The sequence below is a fragment of the Ascaphus truei genome, chromosome 13 (assembly GCF_040206685.1).
Source record: "Ascaphus truei isolate aAscTru1 chromosome 13, aAscTru1.hap1, whole genome shotgun sequence".
NCBI classification, from domain to species: Eukaryota; Metazoa; Chordata; class Amphibia; order Anura; family Ascaphidae; genus Ascaphus; species Ascaphus truei.
The window spans coordinates 8,451,173-8,470,492 of record NC_134495.1 but is presented as its reverse complement, the minus strand read 5'-3'; the positions used below and the strand labels follow the sequence as shown (position 1 = coordinate 8,470,492).

Sequence of the window (19,320 nt, the reverse complement as noted above, 5' to 3'; positions counted from 1 at the left end):
CAGATGCATTGTAAGGAACCCCAACCCTCTGTAATAGCATGTCTGAGATCAGATGCATTGTAAGGAACCCCAACCCTCTCTAATAGCGTGTCTGAGATCAGATGCATTGTAAGGAACCCCAACCCCCTCTAATAGCGTGTCTGAGATCAGATGCATTGTAAGGAACCCCAACCCTCTCTAATAGCATGTCTGAGATCAGATGCATTGTAAGGAACCCCAACCCTCTCTAATAGCGCGTCTGAGATCAGATGCATTGTAAGGAACCCCAACCCTCTCTAATAGCGTGTCTGAGATCAGATGCATTGTAAGGAACCCCAACCCTCTCTAATAGCGTTTATGAGATCAGATGCATTGTAAGGAACCCCAACCCTCTCTAATAGCATGTCTGAGATCAGATGCATTGTAAGGAACCCCAACCCTCTCTAATAGCGTGTCTGAGATCAGATGCATTGTAAGGAACCCCAACCCTCTCTAATAGCATGTCTGAGATCAGATGCATTGTAAGGAACCCCGACCCTCTCTAATAGCGCGTCTGAGATCAGATGCATTGTAAGGAACCCCGACCCTCTCTAATAGCGCGTCTGAGATCAGATGCATTGTAAGGAACCCCAACCCTCTGTAATAGCGCGTTTGAGATCAGATGCATTGTAAGGAACCCCAACCCTCTCTAATAGCGCGTCTGAGATAAGATGCATTGTAAGGAACCCCTACCCCCTGTAATAGCGCGTCTGAGATTAGATGCATTGTAAGGAACCCCAACCCTCTCTAATAGCGTGTCTGAGATCAGGTGCATTGTAAGGAACCCCAACCCTCTCTAATAGCGCGTCTGAGATCAGATGCATTGTAAGGAACCCCGACCCTCTCTAATAGCGCGTCTGAGATCAGATGCATTGTAAATTCTTCTGTATTTGGTACAATTTTCAAATGACCTGAAAATTGCAGGGAACCCTTTAGGGAAAACCCGGGGAACCCAATGGTTCCTAGGAACCCCTGTTGAAAAACATTGGTATACATAATATTCTGTTATTTATCTCCCTGGACCCTGTGTCAAAACACCTGCCAAGCTTTTGGTGCATTACCAAACAAAACGATCACTGTGAAACAAACTTGAGACACCAGTTTCTTACAGCTGATGAAAAGAATGAAAACGTGCTCCATGTTCTCACCTGTGTAATTGATAACCATGGCTTTACCAAACACTGAAGGTGAATACTTGGGGTTTGACAATTTGGTATTTAGATACAGTTTAAAATTTGGGTCATAATCAACCTCCTTATCTCCTAAAATAATAAATTGCTGGCCTCGAGGCCCCTTGATGTTCTTTTCCAAAACGTTGTCGATCACGGGGTCGATATACTCATCCACATCCTGAAACAGGAATGGGAAGCCATACTTGATGGCCATTTCTAGCTGCTTTAGGAAATCAGGGTCGTTGAAGGAAGAAATCTGGAAAAGGAAGGCATTAAATATTCAGAAATAAAGAAGACGTACCTAGGCAGCCCCTTTCATCCCATTCAAATAGATTTACCCGTAAATACAATACTAAAAGGTGTTAATTTGACTGCTTAGAGAACAGCACAACAAGACACTGAAGCATTTCAAGGCATTTCAACAGCATGGAGATACCAATATATCCACCTACATTCTCTGTCATGCACTGAGATGTCTCAGAGCCATTTGTAGGGTTTCTGTATGTCTCCCATCATCCCATTAGATTGTAAGCTCCTTGGGTCAGGGATTCCCCTTTTCCTCGTCTCTCCCCTTATGTTCAATGCTCTGATAGCAAATTGTACATGTAACTCCCTGTATTTTGCATCACCTGTGTGCTTGCATTGTAAAGCTCTGCATACAAGTTCGGTAATGTATATTAAAAAAAATGAATATATACATCAGTCATTATGACAGGTTGCTCAATCAGTCCTTGCTTCAGCACAGGTAGCTCAATCAGCCCCTGCTTCAGCACAGGTGGCTCAATCAGAGGCTTAATCTTCGATTAAGCCTCTGATTGAGCCATCTGTGCTCAAGCAGGGATATCCTTAAGACCTGACCTGTTGATGGCCCTTGAGGACTGGAGTTGCCCCCCCTCCCCCCTGCCGTAAAGGATTCTGCACACACCTTAAGGTTGTTCCTTTCCTCCTTCCTCTTGATCCAGTTTAACGCTTGTTGCTGGGGGTCTATGCACAGTGGGAAGCGGCTGGCTCGCGAGGTCAATATGCCGTTCTGTATTGAGAGTTCATCGGGGGGCAGCCCTTCTGAAACCCACCTGCACAAGAACCGCACAGAGGTTAGGTACAGCTGTGACGTGCGCCATCAGTTACAATCGCTCTAAAAGGATCCCAAAAAACGCACACGCCGACACTCGCAGTGTGATGCGGGAATCAAGTCCCACACGTTTACATATCGGACAAGCTCGTCGCTGAATAACATACCATTAGCCGGGGCTAATGTCCATGCTAACCCCGCGAATGTCAGGGGAACTGGCCTTGTAGCTCTTACAAATGGTTCTTGTAAGTAGACCCTGCACCACTAATACAACTGTAAGCAGAGAAGCTTACACCTGCGCATAAAGGCAAGTGATGGGGTATCTCTTCTATAGCAGGGGCGCGCAACTCCAGTCCTCTCTCCCCCAACAGGTCAGGTTTTCAGGATATCCCAGCTTCAGCACAGGTGGCTCAATAAGAGCCTCAGTTGAAGAACATCTGATTGAGCCATCTGTGCTGAAGCAGGGACTGATTGAGCCACCTGTGCTGAAGCAGGGATATCCTGAAGATATGACCTGTTGGGAGGGGGGGGGCCTTGAGGACTGGAGTTGAGCCCCCCTGTTCTATAGAATAATGGGCCAGTAATGCATTGTTCTGGTATGTAATACAGACCTCACATGGCAGCTTTTTAAAACATAGAAATGAACTGCAGATCCCCTTGCCCACCGTGTCTGGCCATTCTCGTATCTGCTGCAAAACCTCAGGCTTCTCTCACATTTAAGATATCCATGTGTCTATCCCAAGCAGTTTTGAACTCCCTTACTGCATTCGCCTTTACCCCCCCTCCTGCTGGGAGACTCTTCCATGAAACCATCACCCTCTGAATGAAGGACGTCCTCCCCTCCCCCCCGAGCCTGCCGCCCTCCTGCTACAAAGTATAACCTCTTATTCTAACGCTCCTTTTTCTATGACAAACGCTCCCCTCCTGCCGTACCTTATGGAAACTCTTGATGAAGTTGAACGTTTCTATCACATCCCCTCTCTTCCTTATTGTACACCTTGCGTTCCTCCTCCTTTAACGATGTGTACCAGCACGCAACAAACATCAGCCACTCAAACTTTTTAATAGGTCGGTGAACCCTGCCAAAAATAAATGCGATATCATCTCGCTTACCTGCTAACTTCAACGTCATCGGTGAGGAGAAGCTCCACCCGGAAGGGCTGGCTCAGAGGAACTTCGCGATCTAGAATATCCCGCTGCCAGTCTGTGTACACCATCTCATTACGGAATTCCCAGTTGAACGCGCCTTCGTAGCTGAGGAACGCAGCGCAAAGGAGGCAATCCCCCAATAACTTCACTCTCCGCTCCTTCAATTCCTCCAAGTCCTTCATCCATCTGATGGAGACATACCAGAAGTAAGTCAGGAGTCGCCAACTCCAGTCCTCAAGAGCCAGCGACAGGTCAGGTTTTCAGGATATTCTTGCTTCAGCACAGGTGGCTCAATCAGTCCCTGCTTCAGCACAGGTGGCTCAGAGGCTCAGTCTTTGACTGAGCCACCCGTGCTGAAGTTGGGATATCCTGAAAATCTGGCCCTTGAGAACTTAAATTGGCGACCCCGGAAGTAAATGCTTTGTAAATCTACTATGCATGGCAGAGTTTTGTCAGTCGCATATATCGGGGTTAGCTGAAGCTTTCCTAGTGTTTGTCTATTAAGGAAAATAATATATTGATGACGTAAATTCAAGGACTACTTGGAAACCACGTGATCTAAGCGCATATAAGCTAACAAAGGAAGGGAACTGCAACTGAAGAATGCAACATTTTTGATGGAAAGATTATATGATCACAAAGGAACCCCGGGCACAAAGATAAACGTGATCCTCAACATCTTGGCTTCTGCTAAAGTATCATCAACTGGATGGCAAAGAGCTCATTCTTGTAGTGATGCTATACTTTATCGCATGCCATAGTTGTGTAGAAGTCGGACAGCACCACAAATATGTTTTGGACGTGGGGTCTTTTATCATGGTCAGCATTTTTTAGCTCTACCCTAGATTTAAATTAGAGAAAGAGCCTTGTTGCTCATCATTGTGACAGCCTTAACCCCTGTCTAAAAAGGGCTCCAAATCGAAAGCCTGGATCTGACCTATGAGTCCAGCAGGGAGCTGGTTAATTGCAGCTGCAGACAATTAACCAGTCGCCACCTGGCTCATCAGTCAGGTAGAAAACACTCCTGCATAAACTGCAGGGGATCTCTCTAGCACTAAGGTGTACACTGACAGAGAGGGATCCCAGGGAACCAGCGGTCCCTGGAACCCGCCAGAGGGTGCACCCCCCGGATACCAACCGAGACCCGGACTAAGGGAAAGAGCCCCTCAATTTCCCCAATATATGTCTCCCTGGCTATACCTCTGCACTCGTCTCCTACAATCATGTATGCATACGTCTACCCAGTGGTTAACGTGTCTGCTTCTTTATAATATGATACATCTGTATAATGACAGGATGGTTAAGTACACTTTTACTTATATTAGTACATTGTTTCTCTCCTCTTCTCAGATACGCCACGTCAAACCTGCCTTATATTTTCAGATCCTAAACCAGAGATGAGTTTGTCGGCTGCGATCAGTCTGCGCTCCATGATTTCCGCCTCCTCCTGCAGTTTTTGCTTCTCCGCTATTGCCGCCTCGTACTTTTCTCCCAGTGCTTTCAGCTCTCTCTGAATAGTCGCCAGCTCAGTCTGTATCTTCTCCAGGTCGCGCTTGCTTAAGTAGTAGTTCCGCTCCAGTTTTGCTACCTGCATTGTAGGGGCGGTGATTTCTCATCATAAGCACAATTACAATGCAATTTCTCTACACCCGAAATCAGGGGCTCTCAACATCAGTCCTCAAGGACCACCCAACAGCTCAGGTTCTTCAGCAAAGGTGACTCAAAATCAGTCCCTGCTTCAGCACAGGTGGCTCAATCAGTGGCTCAGTCGCAGACTGAGCCACCTGTGCTGAAGCTGGGATATCCGTAAAATCTGACCTGTTTGGGGGTCTTGAGGACTGGAGTTGAATACCCCTGCCCTAATGATCAGCTATATTATTCAAAAAGACAGCAAAATGTAGAAGCATTGTAAAAAGGGTACATTTAGAATGTTGCTTTTTTTTGTACCGTTTTTACTCCAGTTTTGCAGTAAAAGAAGCCTTTAGTAAATAGATTCCGGTCTCGCTGCGTCAACAACTTCTGAAGTTGGCTTACAACACAATAAATCAGCCAGCATCTCTCAGCTCAACAGAGAGTGACATTGCTTGTCTTAGAAACAAGGGCAGATACACAGACATGATTTATTTAAAAGCCATTTGTAGGATGGAAATAGAAGGCTAATTGAACCACAAGTGTTGATGTAACGGTACGTGTTGTAAGATGTGATTTCCGTTGGCTGGTTGTACCTTCTCTCTCTTTGGTTTGATCTCTTTCGCCACATCACAATAACCCATTACAGCTTCAACAAACTTCAGCATCCCTAAGCCCGCTCTGCTGATGGCCTCCATTTCTTCAAACGTTGTGTTCAGAGTCTTCAAGAAACCTACATGGTTGGATAGAACACCAACACGGTTACCAACATACACCAACACGGTTACCAACATACACCAACGCGGTTACCAACATACACCAACGCGGTTACCAACATACAACAACACGGTTACCAACATACACCAACACGGTTACCAACATACACCAACACAGTTACCAACATACACCAACACGGTTACCAACATACACCAACACGGTTACCAACATACACCAACGCAGTTACCAACATACACCAACGCGGTTACCAACATACACCAACGCGGTTACCAACATACACCAACGCGGTTACCAACATACAACAACACGGTTACCAACATACACCAACACGGTTACCAATGTACACCAACGCGGTTACCAACGTACACCAACGCGGTTACCAACGTACACCAACGCGGTTACCAACGTACACCAACACGGTTACCAACATACACCAACACGGTTACCAACACGGTTACCAACATACACCAACACGGTTACCAACATACACCAACACGGTTACCAACATGGTTCCAACATACACCAACACGGTTACCAACATACACCAACACGGTTACCAACACGGTTACCAACATACACCAACACGGTTACCAACATACACCAACACGGTTACCAACATACACCAACACGGTTACCAAGTAAGATTGGGTGATCTCCTTCTATTAGGTGAATTTGGTATTTGGGTGACAAAGAGGTGAGCCCAGAATGGCTGCAAATTGATTTGGATAAGCCTTATATAGCTTGGCAAAGGTACATCATGTATTCATTCAAGGTGTTGAATAATGCATATTAAAATATTTTCATGCATACATTAGTATAATTAGCCCAATAAAAAAAAAGGGCAATCCAAGAAAATAAGTATATAAAATAAAAGATAGATTTGCATTAGTAGAAATTCAATTTGAGTGGACTCCCTGATTGGAAGTCAGATTTGAGGTATCTCTTTGCATGTCCTATCATGTAATATTACTTTATTAATTGCTCCTTCCAATTAAAAAGAAGCTGTAACTCCTAATGGAAGCTGTTGAAGAAAGAAGGACGGTGTGAAATAAAAACAATACAGTGTTCCACATGAAACTCTGCCTGCAAAATGTGTACAAGAATAGATGTGAGCGTTACATACTGTACTATATGTCATGTTGATATTGTTATATACTGTATGTTATGTTGTGAGAGTTATATACTGTATGTTATGTCTTTATCCATGCGTTGCTACCTCTCACAGTCTTGACTTGACTCTGGGTAATCGCATCAAAATCTATTTCCATGAGAGATTTCAGGAAGCTTGGGTCGGACATCATTCCCTTTGCCGCTTTCCAGCTTATCTCCTTGTATCCTCTCATTACAAGGATGCATTCACACACAACTTGAACTGCCCTTGGGGGTTTGGCAAATGACCTGTTGAACAACAAAAAAAAAACACCAAACGCATAATTTGTATATTTATAAGGGAACCCTATGGTTTGGTGATAAACTAGCTCACTTCAAACTGGTCAAGCGCAAACATTTTTCCAACGCACAAACCCATGCAGGAGTACTATGTGATTGTTACAATTGTTTAATGAATTACAACAGAGTGAGCTCGTGTGCTCATCTGCTCATATCCAGAATCCTTTCTGCCAGCGTTACGTCACTCATTGCATGATACTCAAAGCAGGCGGACATCCTGCCAACGACACGTGAACAAGAGCTGAAGGCATTACTCTGTAAATACGAAACTGCATGTTATGGTAAATGTAAGTCTGTAGTGGTCCCACTATAGGAAAAAGCCTGTAAGGAACCTAGCACGGTTTATGCACATGCAACTTAAGTATGAGTTCTCTAACACAAGATTCTCTGCAAGTAGAACAATGCTTTGTCACATAAAAAAAAAATAGATTAATTACAACTACAAAATCTAGGGGTCTATTTCTAAAAGTCTTGCAGCTGAAAAACTGGGGCTAGACTAGTACACTCCAGTTGGCACTGTTAAGTACTGTATATACTGTGCATATATACAGTAATGCCATGGATTTGGTCATATTGAGCGCACTAAGATTGTGTATTTCTAATTGCAAAACCACTGCAATGCCCTTGATTTATCAAAGAAACTGAACCCCATGTTAAATAATGGTCTTTTTTTGAGGGATAAATGTAGTGAAGATTATTTGCACTAGAATTGCTCCCGTTTTGCACCTGGAAGACGTCGCTATATACTTTAAAACTTCCCCATGTAAATGTGGTTTTACAAACACTGTATTATCGTTGCTACCTGCAATGCTAACTCCAGTCCTCAAGGGCTACCAACAGGTCAGGTTTTCAGGATATCCCTGCTTCAGCACAGGTGGCTCAATCAGTACCTCAGTCAAAGATTGAGCGACTGATTGAGCAACCCGTGCTGAAGCTGGTGCTTCAACTGAGCCACTGATTGAGCCACCTGTGCTGAAGCAGGTAAATCCGGAAAACCTGACCTGTTGGTGGCCCTTGAGGACTGGAGTTGGCCGCCCCAGGTCTAAATGCACTAATGCCACAAAATTGCCTGCCATCTCAAAATCAATAGAGGTGAAGAAATACGCTGTAATCCTGGTGACGCAGTATAGTTACATATTAGATGAGGTTGAAAAATAGACATATGTCCATTGAATTGAACCTATGTTCAAATCATTTATATAAAAAAATGTTATGAGGAAAGATGGATTAAGATATCAATCTCATTTTTAAAAGCACGGCCTCCTGGAATACCATGTATGTGTTTTATGGTCTTAATGCATATTTTTGACACTGCACAGAACCCCCAAACTCCGGGTCACTCACACGGAAATCTCACTGCACCACAAGTCATAAAAACCTCTTCAGCTTTCTGTCAGCAAGGTACTTACAGCTTCCTTTGATACGCGTAAAGCAAGAGAGAGGGCTTCATTGGTCTTACTTTAAACAATGTTACAATGAAACGCAAGATGAACATCAAACAAGGTAAAAAGTCTTACCTTTAAGTCTGCGTCCATAGTAGAACGCGCTAGCTTTAGCGCTCCTTGGCGTAGCTCACGTGACCCGGCGTCGCGCGGGAAATACAAACTTGTTTGTGTCGCGAGCGCCGGACTCCCTGTAGTGCATGTGCAAGTGCTAGCGGACAGCCATGGAAGAGTGCTGGTCTTTTTAAGACATAACTATCGCTGCCTGATGGGCCAGCAACGCATTTCGAGGTGAAGGTGTTAAAACCGTTCGCGCTGATCGCTCTTTTTTTAGCGGTTCATTATTTTTTTTACTAACTTCAGGAAATCTCTTCTTTCCTTTTCCACCACTGTTTTTATTTAAATTTAAATCTGTTGCTTTGTTCGGTGGGTTAAAGCAGGGATGCCCAAACTTTTCAGTCTGCGCTCCTCTGCCTGCTCTACCTCCCCCTGTTTGCGTACCAACCCCTTACCTGGTGTCCGGCGTCTTCCGACGTCACAACATCATGTGACGCCATGTGACCCCACAGTGTCATTTGAAGCCGCCAGAGACCAGGTAAGGAAAGTTACAGAGGCCTCGCACGCGCTCCCCGGCATTTCATTTAAATGCTTTGGGGAAGAGCGTGGAGCCTCTGTAACCCTCCTCCCCCCCCCCCCCCCCTCCCGAAAATCTCATGCCCCCCAGTTTGCGCACCCCTGGTTTAAAGCATTTGAAGTTTTACGTGTCCGGGAGGTTAAAATGAAGCTGGAGATAAAGAATTGTTTTTATTTTTAAACAGCAGGACATGCTCAGGGGGGCAAGATAATAACATTATAGCTGTTAAACCAGGGGTGGGCACTGCCCAAGGGCCTCCAACAGGTCAGGTTCTAAGGATAACCCTGCTTCAGCACAGGTGGTACAGTCTTCAACTGCACCACCTGTTCTGAAGCAGGGATATCCTGAAAACCTGCCCTGTTGTTGGCCCTTGAGGACCCACCCCCAAGTTCATGTATGCTTCTGTGGTGATTTCTGCTTTAAAGCACAGCTCCCGTAATACCTATTCCGTTGTCACAGGGTTAATTAAAAGCTCTTGCTCTTTAATAATAAAGGACAATATAAAACGGCACTTGGACCTTAACCCCTTAAGTGCCAGCACGGGCTTGCCCCTCTATACGGCAAATGTGTTCACCCACATTGATGCATGTGCTGCAATATTATTGTTCTTCATTTCTAAAGCACCAACATATTCTGTAGTGCGGTACAAGAGAGGAACAACCCTAGCGATATAAAATACACAGAGAGAATGACATACTAAGTAAGGACAAAGCAGCGCACACAGATACAGGAGATACTGGGGGCCCTGCCCGGGGGAGCCTGTTACCTAATCTCTGTGACATCAGACTTGTCCAGCTTCTGCAGCTCTAGCTTGGCAGCCTCCAGTATGGGCATTGCCTCTGCCAGGGAGCTCTCTGCGTCGTGCTTTTCCACTGCAATCACTTTGTTCTGTTCCTCTATCTCTGCAGCCTTTTCTTCAGCAAGCTTCCTTTTATCCTCCGCTGCGACAGATGGGATAAGTCACATTAAAACAGCAATTCCCCCAGCAACATTTTCTTTTCTAGCTTACCTGCACGGAGGGGGGTAGGGGGTTGGGGGGGGGAGAGAGATATTTGTAGGATTTGTTTTAACAAAAACTACACAAAACTACAAATATGGTCGCAGTGTCACCAATAGAAAGTTGCATCATCTCCTAATGAGGTTTCCGCGTTCTGTAGAATACCGGAGAGTCCTGGCCATGCGGCCGTTGTGTTTTCCACTGGTCATTTTTCCTGCCCAGCGGACAAGGCTGTTCATCAATTGTGAAATGGGGGGGGGGGGGTTCCGGAGTTCGGTAGACCACTCATTTCTGGGGGACCCCAAGTTCAGGACAGATAAAAGAAAACGTGAGCAACGCAGACTGCTACTTTAAATATTGTACAAAGCGCTCACAAGACATGGAAACTCAGCCAATGCCCCAGAGAAACCAGGCTGGGAGCCCATCTGAGCAGGGATTCTGAAAGTGCTCTGCCGTGAATTGCCCCAAAGAGGTCTGGGCGGTCGCTATCCCCACAGGAGTGGAAGCAAGCCCTGGGTAAGCCTTTAATGTGGTACTCAGCACTTGGTCAGCTAGGATTCCCCCCTCTCCGTATGCCCAGTCTGGTGCCTTGATCCCTGGGTTAAGTTCTGGTCTAGCTGGACAAACTTTTCCCAGCTGGACCTGTCCCACGCCACTGCTCCATTAATGTCCCACGTGGCCGAGCGGCCTTGTCAATGTCCCTTGCTGCTGCCGCCGCCGCCCTCATCAATATCCCTGTGCAAGAGCGCGGCCGCTCCAACGCGCCATCTTTAAATTTCCCTCAACATTAACGAGGGTGCACAGAACTCGGACATTTAAAGATGGCGCCGTGGTCAGAGCTCCGAAAAGTCAAACGACGGAGTGCGGGTGGCGGTGTTAGAATGTTGCACTTACCCATTTGCCACCCTGGCCTCCTCCTCTTTCAGCATTCCGACGCGTTTCTATGACAACGGGGCGTCATGTGGCGTCGTGTTGTCATGGCAACACGTCGCCACGTAACGTTATGGCGATCAAGCAGAAGGAGGAGGGCCGCCAAACTTTGTCTGCCCGGGGCGCGATAATGTCTCGGTCCGGCGCTGGGGATGAGTGGTCACCTTTTATTGTTTTATAGTGAGGGAATGTGTCCCATATTACAACAGAGCAACAATATATAAGGTGTGCCCTACTCAGTACAGGAGATGTGCATGAAACTCATGCCAGAGGACCCCTTGAATAGGACTTGAGTGTCATGAGGGAGTCGATTGATTACAAGTCCCATCAGCACCCTGGCACCCAAGGTAGGGACTAGGAGGGTGCTGCACAGGGTGATAGGATTCAGATCCTTGAAGGATAGTGTACCCTTATACAAAGAGTTCCGACGGGATGCTGGAAACAGGTGGCAAGCCACGTGCCTCTCTGGGATGCTGCATGAGCACCCAGGGAAGAAGTGTGTATGATGCAAGATGGAAATAAAGAAACTGTCAGATAAAAGTTCCTGGCGTCCTTCCTTATCACCACAGCCTACAACACCAGCCTGCACGGACGCCAGCACCCAGAGAAAGGTAACCAAAGATTTTCAGCACCTGTGCATGAATAGTACACTTTGATGTGAGCCTCTTCCAGGAGCCGGGCAAGGAGGGGTTACAAGCACGAAGCCGAGAACACGGAATTTCACACCAACACGAAAGAACTTATTCTGGCTTCTGATATACAAGGAACTGCCAAAAAGAACCATATGAACCCAAAAGACGTGTTCCTCAACTGAAACTTCTGCATTCTTTTTCTTATTATTATTCTGCTGTGTTTGCATGATACAGTATGTAATGCCAGATACAGGTAAATACCCATAAAGATCACCCTTGAGTAAAAATATAAATACAGTAGCATTTTCATAAGTATACCTATGTTCATACGGTTGCTTTAGGACAGGGGTGGCCAACTCAAGTCCTCAAGGCCCACCAACAGGTCAGGTTTTCAGGATATCCCTGCTGCAGCACTGGTGGTGCAGTCATTGACAGAGCCACTGATTGAACCACCTGTACTGAAGCAGGGGTATCATTAAACCCGGACCTGTTGCGACCCTTGAGGACTGGAGTTGGCCACTCCTGCTTTATGGTCTGCGTGGCTAATACCTTGCACATTGCACATATTTGTGCATCACAGTGCACAGCAGGAGTGGAACTATCTTCATCAGTGGGAGAGATTGTGTGCTCACCTACTGCCGTGTTGATGGATATCTCATCCAACAAGGCTTCACATGCAGACGACTTCTCAGCCAACACCACCTTTTGCTCAGCCAGCTTCACGTTCAGCTCAGCCAGCTGGACGGTGGCTTCCTTCAGCTTGTCCAGACCTCCTTCCAGGCGTTTGCATTGCGCTACACCCACACACAGCGATAATGACCGATTATTTGTCAAATAATGATTGATTCCTTTACACATTCTATACGGGATGTTGTACAGGAGAAAGATTCATGCAATATGTAATCTTTCATTCTATTTCAACAGATATCATTGTTTATAGGCACAATGGCAACCTACATATCAAATGTAGATGCACACAAATATACAGAAGTACATTACAAAACATACTCTAAAAATATATATATTAGTTTTCCTCTTGCTGGTATCCATAACTTGTATCCCATAGAACGGGATGAAAAGTATCAGGAAGAAAAGTGTTGCACTGTCAATTTTTACTGCATTAAAGCTGCAGTTCAGTCAATATTCTGCATGTGTGTTTTTTTTAAAATAAATCAGTTCTGTAGTAAGAAAAAATACTTTTAGCATTTTCTGTTTTTAAAAAAAAACAACTTTGAAAGACCAATTTTCTTGTATTCTATTTTAACAGCCATTTGCTAAGGCACTGCCCCTTCATGTCCTGTCACAAGCCCTGGCACACCCCTTTGTCAGCCCTGCCCTCCCTCTAGCACTTGTCAGTGCAGAACTGCTCATGAATATTCATGAGCTTCCACTGCCAGTCAAGCAGATTATAAACAAATCCCAGCTTTTAATATGTCACCAAATTTCGACCTATCAATACATGGAGAACGAATTGACCTGCAGCTATACTGTTCTTTAGCTAATTAGAGATTGCACACATGAAACTATTGAAGTAAAAAAATAAATGTAAAAAAAAAAAAGACTGAACTGCAGCTTTAAGGCCACACTTCTGGCAGAATCCAATAGTAAAGCAGTGTCTTTTTAGCTTTACGTGTGTAAAGGGCAAGTGATGCCTCCTGTGGTCTTTCTAAAACACACACACAAAGGTATCCACACTCCAGCTAATAACCTGAAGGCCTTGTACACTTGTCTATCCCAGAGCTGTCACCTGCCCTCTTCTACTCCGATCCCCATTCCTACTGGAGGAAACAAATGCTCTGTCCGGATAGAATGTGTTAAGAAAAGTCTTTAGTGGAACAAGACGGACGTCATCTGTGATGACAGCCCGAGTTCTTTACTATCTCTACAAAAGATGATTGGGTATTATGGCCAATCACTATTCCCACATTGCTATCTTACCCAGGTTAAACTGGTTCTTTTCTTCTAACAGTCTTGAATAGGTGCTGATGAAATCAAGATAATTCTTTGGCGTGACGTAGTTACTGCGTCTCAGTTTCTGCTGAAACGTCTTGCTGTACTTTCCAACAGAATCATGCACCATAACCACATGGCTAGTGACTGGTTCTGAGTACTGAGAGGGGATCAGGGGATTCTCTCCTGAAATGTCCAGAAAAAGGTGCTTTGTGAACATGAAAATAAATTGGTACGATGATTAAATGGCAGTAACAATGCCTTAGAATATAATCTAGTTAAATCAGCGGGGTTTACACTATTGCATTTTTAAAGAACTATTCTGAAAACGACAACCTTTATTCTTGTTACAGTAAGTGTAATACGTGTATTTTGCAAAAGAAAACTAGTATATCTAGTTGTATTATTATTTGCATGTCTGTACCCAGCATCCTTTGCATCCATACATTGTCCCCCAAGCCTAAAGGCCTACAGTAAGAGAATTGAGATTAAAAAACAGTACAAGGTTTAGCTTTTGATACAAAAGATTGCTTGAACCTTACTACATGAAACAGACATCATGGCCCAGATTTACTAAATGGTTCTAAGCCATCAAGCGTTGGTTCCCAACTCCAGTCATCAAGGATTCCAACAGGCCAGATTGTAAGGATGTCTCTGTTTGAGCACCGATGGTCCCATCAAAATGACTGAGCTACTGATTGAGCCACCTGTGCTCATGCAAGGATATCCTTAACACCTGGACCGTTAGGGGTCCTTGAGGACTGTTGGGAATCACTGCTACAAGGCATCTTATGGCCTATTCAATGAATGGACTTTACAGCTGTAGCACCAAATATGTCCCTATATGTCTCATAAGGTTAAATAAAATGTATTATTCTCAACAAGTACAAAATACATTGCAGGTACTATGACATTGTAGGTACTATTGGGTAATGGCGTGTACTTACCTAAAAATGACTTCGCAACTGCATAGAGTGCCTGTGGCGGCCATGGTAGGAACCAATCTATCCCAGTATTATTTACCAATCCTGGAAATCAAATTACATTTGCATCAAATATGCACAAGAACACTTTATTTTTACAGGAGCTCAGAGTTAAGAACCAACTGTCATCATTGACAAGTTATGGCAACTGAAATTTGTGCAGCTGCTTGGACAAAAAGCTCCTTTATCCCGAGATGAAAATGTATAATTTAGTAATCAATCAGCAACTTGCATTACTGTGCAGGGCCTCTAACTTTGTGCTGCAGCCAACCCTTCATTAAACTAGCACTGTGACAGGGGCGGCCAACTCCAGTCCTCAAGGGCCACCAACAGGCCAGGTTGAAAGGATATCACTGCTTCAGCACAGGTGGCTCAACCTGTGCTGAAGCAGGAATATCCCTAATACCTGGCCTGTTGCTGGCCCTTGAGGACTGGAGTTGGCCTCCCCTGGTGTACAGTGATCCAAGTTTATTCTGCACTCAAATACACACTTCACTGAAGAAGCTGTATGAGAAACGCATTTGATGAATTCTGATAATTGTAAGCCACCATACTCCACCAAACCGGCGACTGACGAATCAGCAAACACCCTGACAGACCTCTGTGCGCATGCGCAAACCGGACCCTGGTAGGAACGGTATCGGAGGGCTCAAACCGGGCTGTGCACGAGCCTGGGGGAGCCGCCGCAAAGCAGAAGGCACAGAGTGACCCAGGAGTGGCTGAGATAAATACCACGGAGAAACCCCGCAGCCCTAAGGCAGATGGACAGACGTGAGAGGGCATGACTCGAGTGAATGGATACTAGGCTGGAAAGCTATTCACGAATGCCTTTGTGAATAAGCCGTTTGTGAGTGCATCCATATTTTTAACCTATTGTTATTAAAATTGTACTATACTATGTTCTTTTTCTCTCTACCTTTTTTTAAAGTCACCCACTTGTTCCTGTGGAAGGTTATATCCCCATCCCCAGTGTGATTCAGCACATGTAAATTTATTTTTAGTATTTCTATAGTTCTTTAAGAGTTTAAAAATAATATTTACTATACCACTATCTCTTTTTCCCCACATACATCTGTTTGTGATGATGTACTGAGTCTATGCGCTGGAGGACTTCTTTCTTCCACACAAGCTGTTCTAAAGATGGCTAATTTAACATGTTCCCCAAGAGCTGCTCCCCTCTGCAGAGAACCAGCATGCCAAGGGTTAACATTTGCTTGTACTATGTGGAATGTCAACCCCACCCACTGGAATGTTAATGAGCCAGGAAGACAAAGGACTTTGAATTCACAGCTGCATTTAATCTGAACCCCTTCAGTGTACATCTGGCTCGCCCCAAAGGCGGACAGCCTTTGACGCAGCCGAAGGGCAGCTAAACGGTGTGGGCTGTTTGCTGCCGTTCAGTGATGTTAAAGCATTTCTATTTCAATCTGAAACTCACCAGCCCTTTTATCCCCTGTACCCAATTTTCCAACTCTATCTGTCCATGAAATGTCTGTGAATTGACTTTATAACCCTGTTCTTTTAATGTAATCATGTATTGTTATAACTCTGTTATACCTGAAACATACCTGAAAACGAGAGGTAACTCTCAATGCATTACTTCCTGGTAACACATGTTATAAATAAATAAAATGAATAAAGGTTTATAATACATATGGTCCCAGCTTACCGGGGAAATTTCTGCATCTCGTCCTTAGGGTGTCACCAACGGGGGACATTCCAAGTATAATGTGAAGGTTGTTGGCACTTTTATTTACAAAGAATTGCCAGACGCTCTCTTTGGCGGGGCCCACGTCGTTTTTCATAGCTTCCTCCCTGACTTGCCCCAAAATAGATTCCTTCTCATCATCTGGGAAAAGTGCCGGAACCATTCCTACCCAATGAAGACACATGATATTGCACTTCGGGTGTATAGAAGAAAATACATTAACACGTCTGTTATTTGCGTTATTTTTACGGACTCATTTCGTTTTAATTGACAACCTTCTCCCCTCATCAAAACAAAGATATTTCACATTTATCGCATGTTTTTATACCGGTTTAATAACACTTGGGGGGAAATGTAGCTGTGTACCATTTATAAAATTCATTCAAAAAATGCAGTTTAGTGAAGTATAAGTTAAATGGGCAGCCCCATGCAGTCGGCAAAATCAATATAAAAACATTCATATAATTAGCTTTTTGGAAATGATACTATCACCATTAAAGTTAAATGATAGCATATTTGAGGATATACATTTCATGCTCCCCCAGCATATAAAAAACTAAACGGTTGGATGACTCTGAGTTATTATTCATCTGAAAGATGTGGCTTCCAGTAAGCGATGGCCCATTTTAATGCACTTGGAATCATCGCAATGCAGATGTGCTTTGGCCTGAGCGTGCAGTAAAGAGCAATGTCATCTTTCAGTGGCACTGCTATGGGATTACCTAATGTTTCACTCATTCTCATTTGCTGCTTCAATGGCTGGTTATGTACCATTGCAAGAACAAACACACTTGCTTAATGTAATGGCATTGGAAATGGCTGGCACTGGCCGATACATGCAATGACTCCATTATATTTATTTTTATTTATTTATGGGTCACATGTATAATGGATTCTCCCCCCCCCATCCCCTCCATCAAACAATAATACATTAGTTACTGTATGTCATTGTAAATGGTCACTCATTATTCATGATGACAGGAAGCTGATGTCAAGGCAACATCTGAGGAAGCCATGGAAATGCCTCAATTAGGGCTTCTGGCAGACTTTTGTAATTAGTCAATACAATAAAACCATTTTACTGAAAAGATGTGTGGTAAATTTATAGGAAGTGATTTTTAGCATATATTTTTTTTATAGTAAACACACACGGAAAAAGCTACACTAAGGGGTTAATTCAATATAGTCTGATTTGTGTTGGAAAGCAGCCCATGTGCCCGCATTTGCCCAATTATAAGGCGACCCACTCATTTAAGAAGCAGCTGGAAAAAAAAACAGTTCTCTCTGTCTCTCTCTCTCTCTCGGTTCCAGCTGCCTGCCACAAGCAACATGGCTGCCTTGAGCCCCCAAAGGTGGAGCTTCCTCCATTACACCCTCCAACCTCATACAGCTGACTGCTATTTGGCTTGCAAAGCGGACGGGACCGATTATAAGGCGAGTATGTACCTTTCAACATAACTTTATTTTTATTTTTTAAATCATCGCTTTATAATCGGGCTAATACGGTATATACAATATGGCACTGAAACCCTTCAAAAGCTGCACCTGAATTACAGATTGCCCTATGGGCTGCAAATTCACAGGATGCATTTAGTCCAAGACACTAGTTATTAAGAAAGCCAATACGGCTGGTACACCATGTAGCTGTTGGGAAGGGAGTCTTAATGGAAATACACAAGTGCCACTACAGTGAAAGTGAACTGGGCATTGTAAGTAACCATCACCTGAGGTTAACATATTGTTGATAAGTTCCAGGAAGCCTTCTTCTGCCACATGAGCATCGGTAAACAGGAAAATCATCTTTTTGTTCTCCAGGCCAAGTTTCATGTAAAGATTCTTCAAGTCGTCACGGAAACTGTTCTCCCCGTAACCTCGGGTAAGAATGATTTCAAAAACCTATCACGTGGAAAAACAATAGGCTTTATGCGGTGCTGTGGAAAGTGTTGGAAGCCTGAGACCAATGGTGTGTTATAACAAACCTCATATCCAGCAGCAAAAGCAGCCAGCCTACACAGGGACTGCTTCCCTGAACCTCCTACACCAACCAGCAGTGCATGGCCTCGGTCCATCCTTATAGCGCGATGTATACGGGTTAAATGCTCAAGTGCATCATCGAAAAGAACCAGGTTCATTTTGGTCTTAATTTCGTTGTATTCCTCGAGAATTTCCTAAACATACAATGAACCGCCAACATTATTCATACAACGAAACCCGACGAGTTATGGCAGGTGAAAAGCATCGATCGCGGCGAATACAAAGGAGTTATGGATTGTATCCTGGCTCCTAGAGAGTATTTTAAACACCTCACCTGAAAGAGCGCTTTAGCAGCATCATAGTCTTGGATGTCTTCGTATACCCGCGGCTCGCCTTCATGCATCGCGGTTCTGTAGTCGCCAAAAAGAATGGGGTCTCTTATGGCGTGCTCCAGGTCAGCTTGAAAATGTTCTTCAATCAAATGATGTATGTGGCCTTGTACCTTGATGCGTACGGTAAAAATAAAATGCATCAGATTTCTCGGTGACTTCTCTATCTCGATGGCACTGCGTGGTTCATAATTGGCAGCACTCCTGTATCCATATGGATATATACGGTATACATGCTGTGCATGATGGGGATCTGTACATTGGTTGAAGTGTCCTTCATTAGTTGTATCATGTTTGCAACACCAGGCTACCACAATGTTGAAGCAAAGGAATTCTTAACCTTTGAAACCCAACTTACCACTCTCTTATCCACTTCATTAATGAGTCTGTCGTGGAAAACTCTCAGGCCCTCATTCCTCCACACTCTCACCATCTGTGCCACGGTTTGGAACCT

At 44.3% G+C, this 19,320-nt stretch overlaps 1 protein-coding gene across 1 annotated transcript in view; it reads right to left on the bottom strand.

Moving 5' to 3' along the window:
• The window catches only part of DNAH10 (dynein axonemal heavy chain 10), a 94,222-nt gene that overhangs the window by 14,455 nt on the left and 60,447 nt on the right, over positions 1-19,320 (bottom strand). Inside the window, exons 49-63 of the mRNA XM_075568357.1 lie at positions 19,225-19,318; positions 18,812-18,979; positions 18,483-18,671; positions 18,228-18,399; positions 16,465-16,668; positions 14,760-14,840; positions 13,801-13,998; positions 12,495-12,656; positions 10,070-10,244; positions 6,995-7,176; positions 5,637-5,773; positions 4,782-4,999; positions 3,376-3,597; positions 2,116-2,263; positions 1,167-1,446 (exon numbers count right to left, since the gene is read on the bottom strand). Of these exons, the coding sequence (XP_075424472.1) occupies positions 1,167-1,446; positions 2,116-2,263; positions 3,376-3,597; positions 4,782-4,999; positions 5,637-5,773; positions 6,995-7,176; positions 10,070-10,244; positions 12,495-12,656; positions 13,801-13,998; positions 14,760-14,840; positions 16,465-16,668; positions 18,228-18,399; positions 18,483-18,671; positions 18,812-18,979; positions 19,225-19,318 (2,630 nt within the window). The remainder of the gene's footprint in view (positions 1-1,166; positions 1,447-2,115; positions 2,264-3,375; positions 3,598-4,781; positions 5,000-5,636; positions 5,774-6,994; positions 7,177-10,069; positions 10,245-12,494; positions 12,657-13,800; positions 13,999-14,759; positions 14,841-16,464; positions 16,669-18,227; positions 18,400-18,482; positions 18,672-18,811; positions 18,980-19,224; positions 19,319-19,320) is intronic.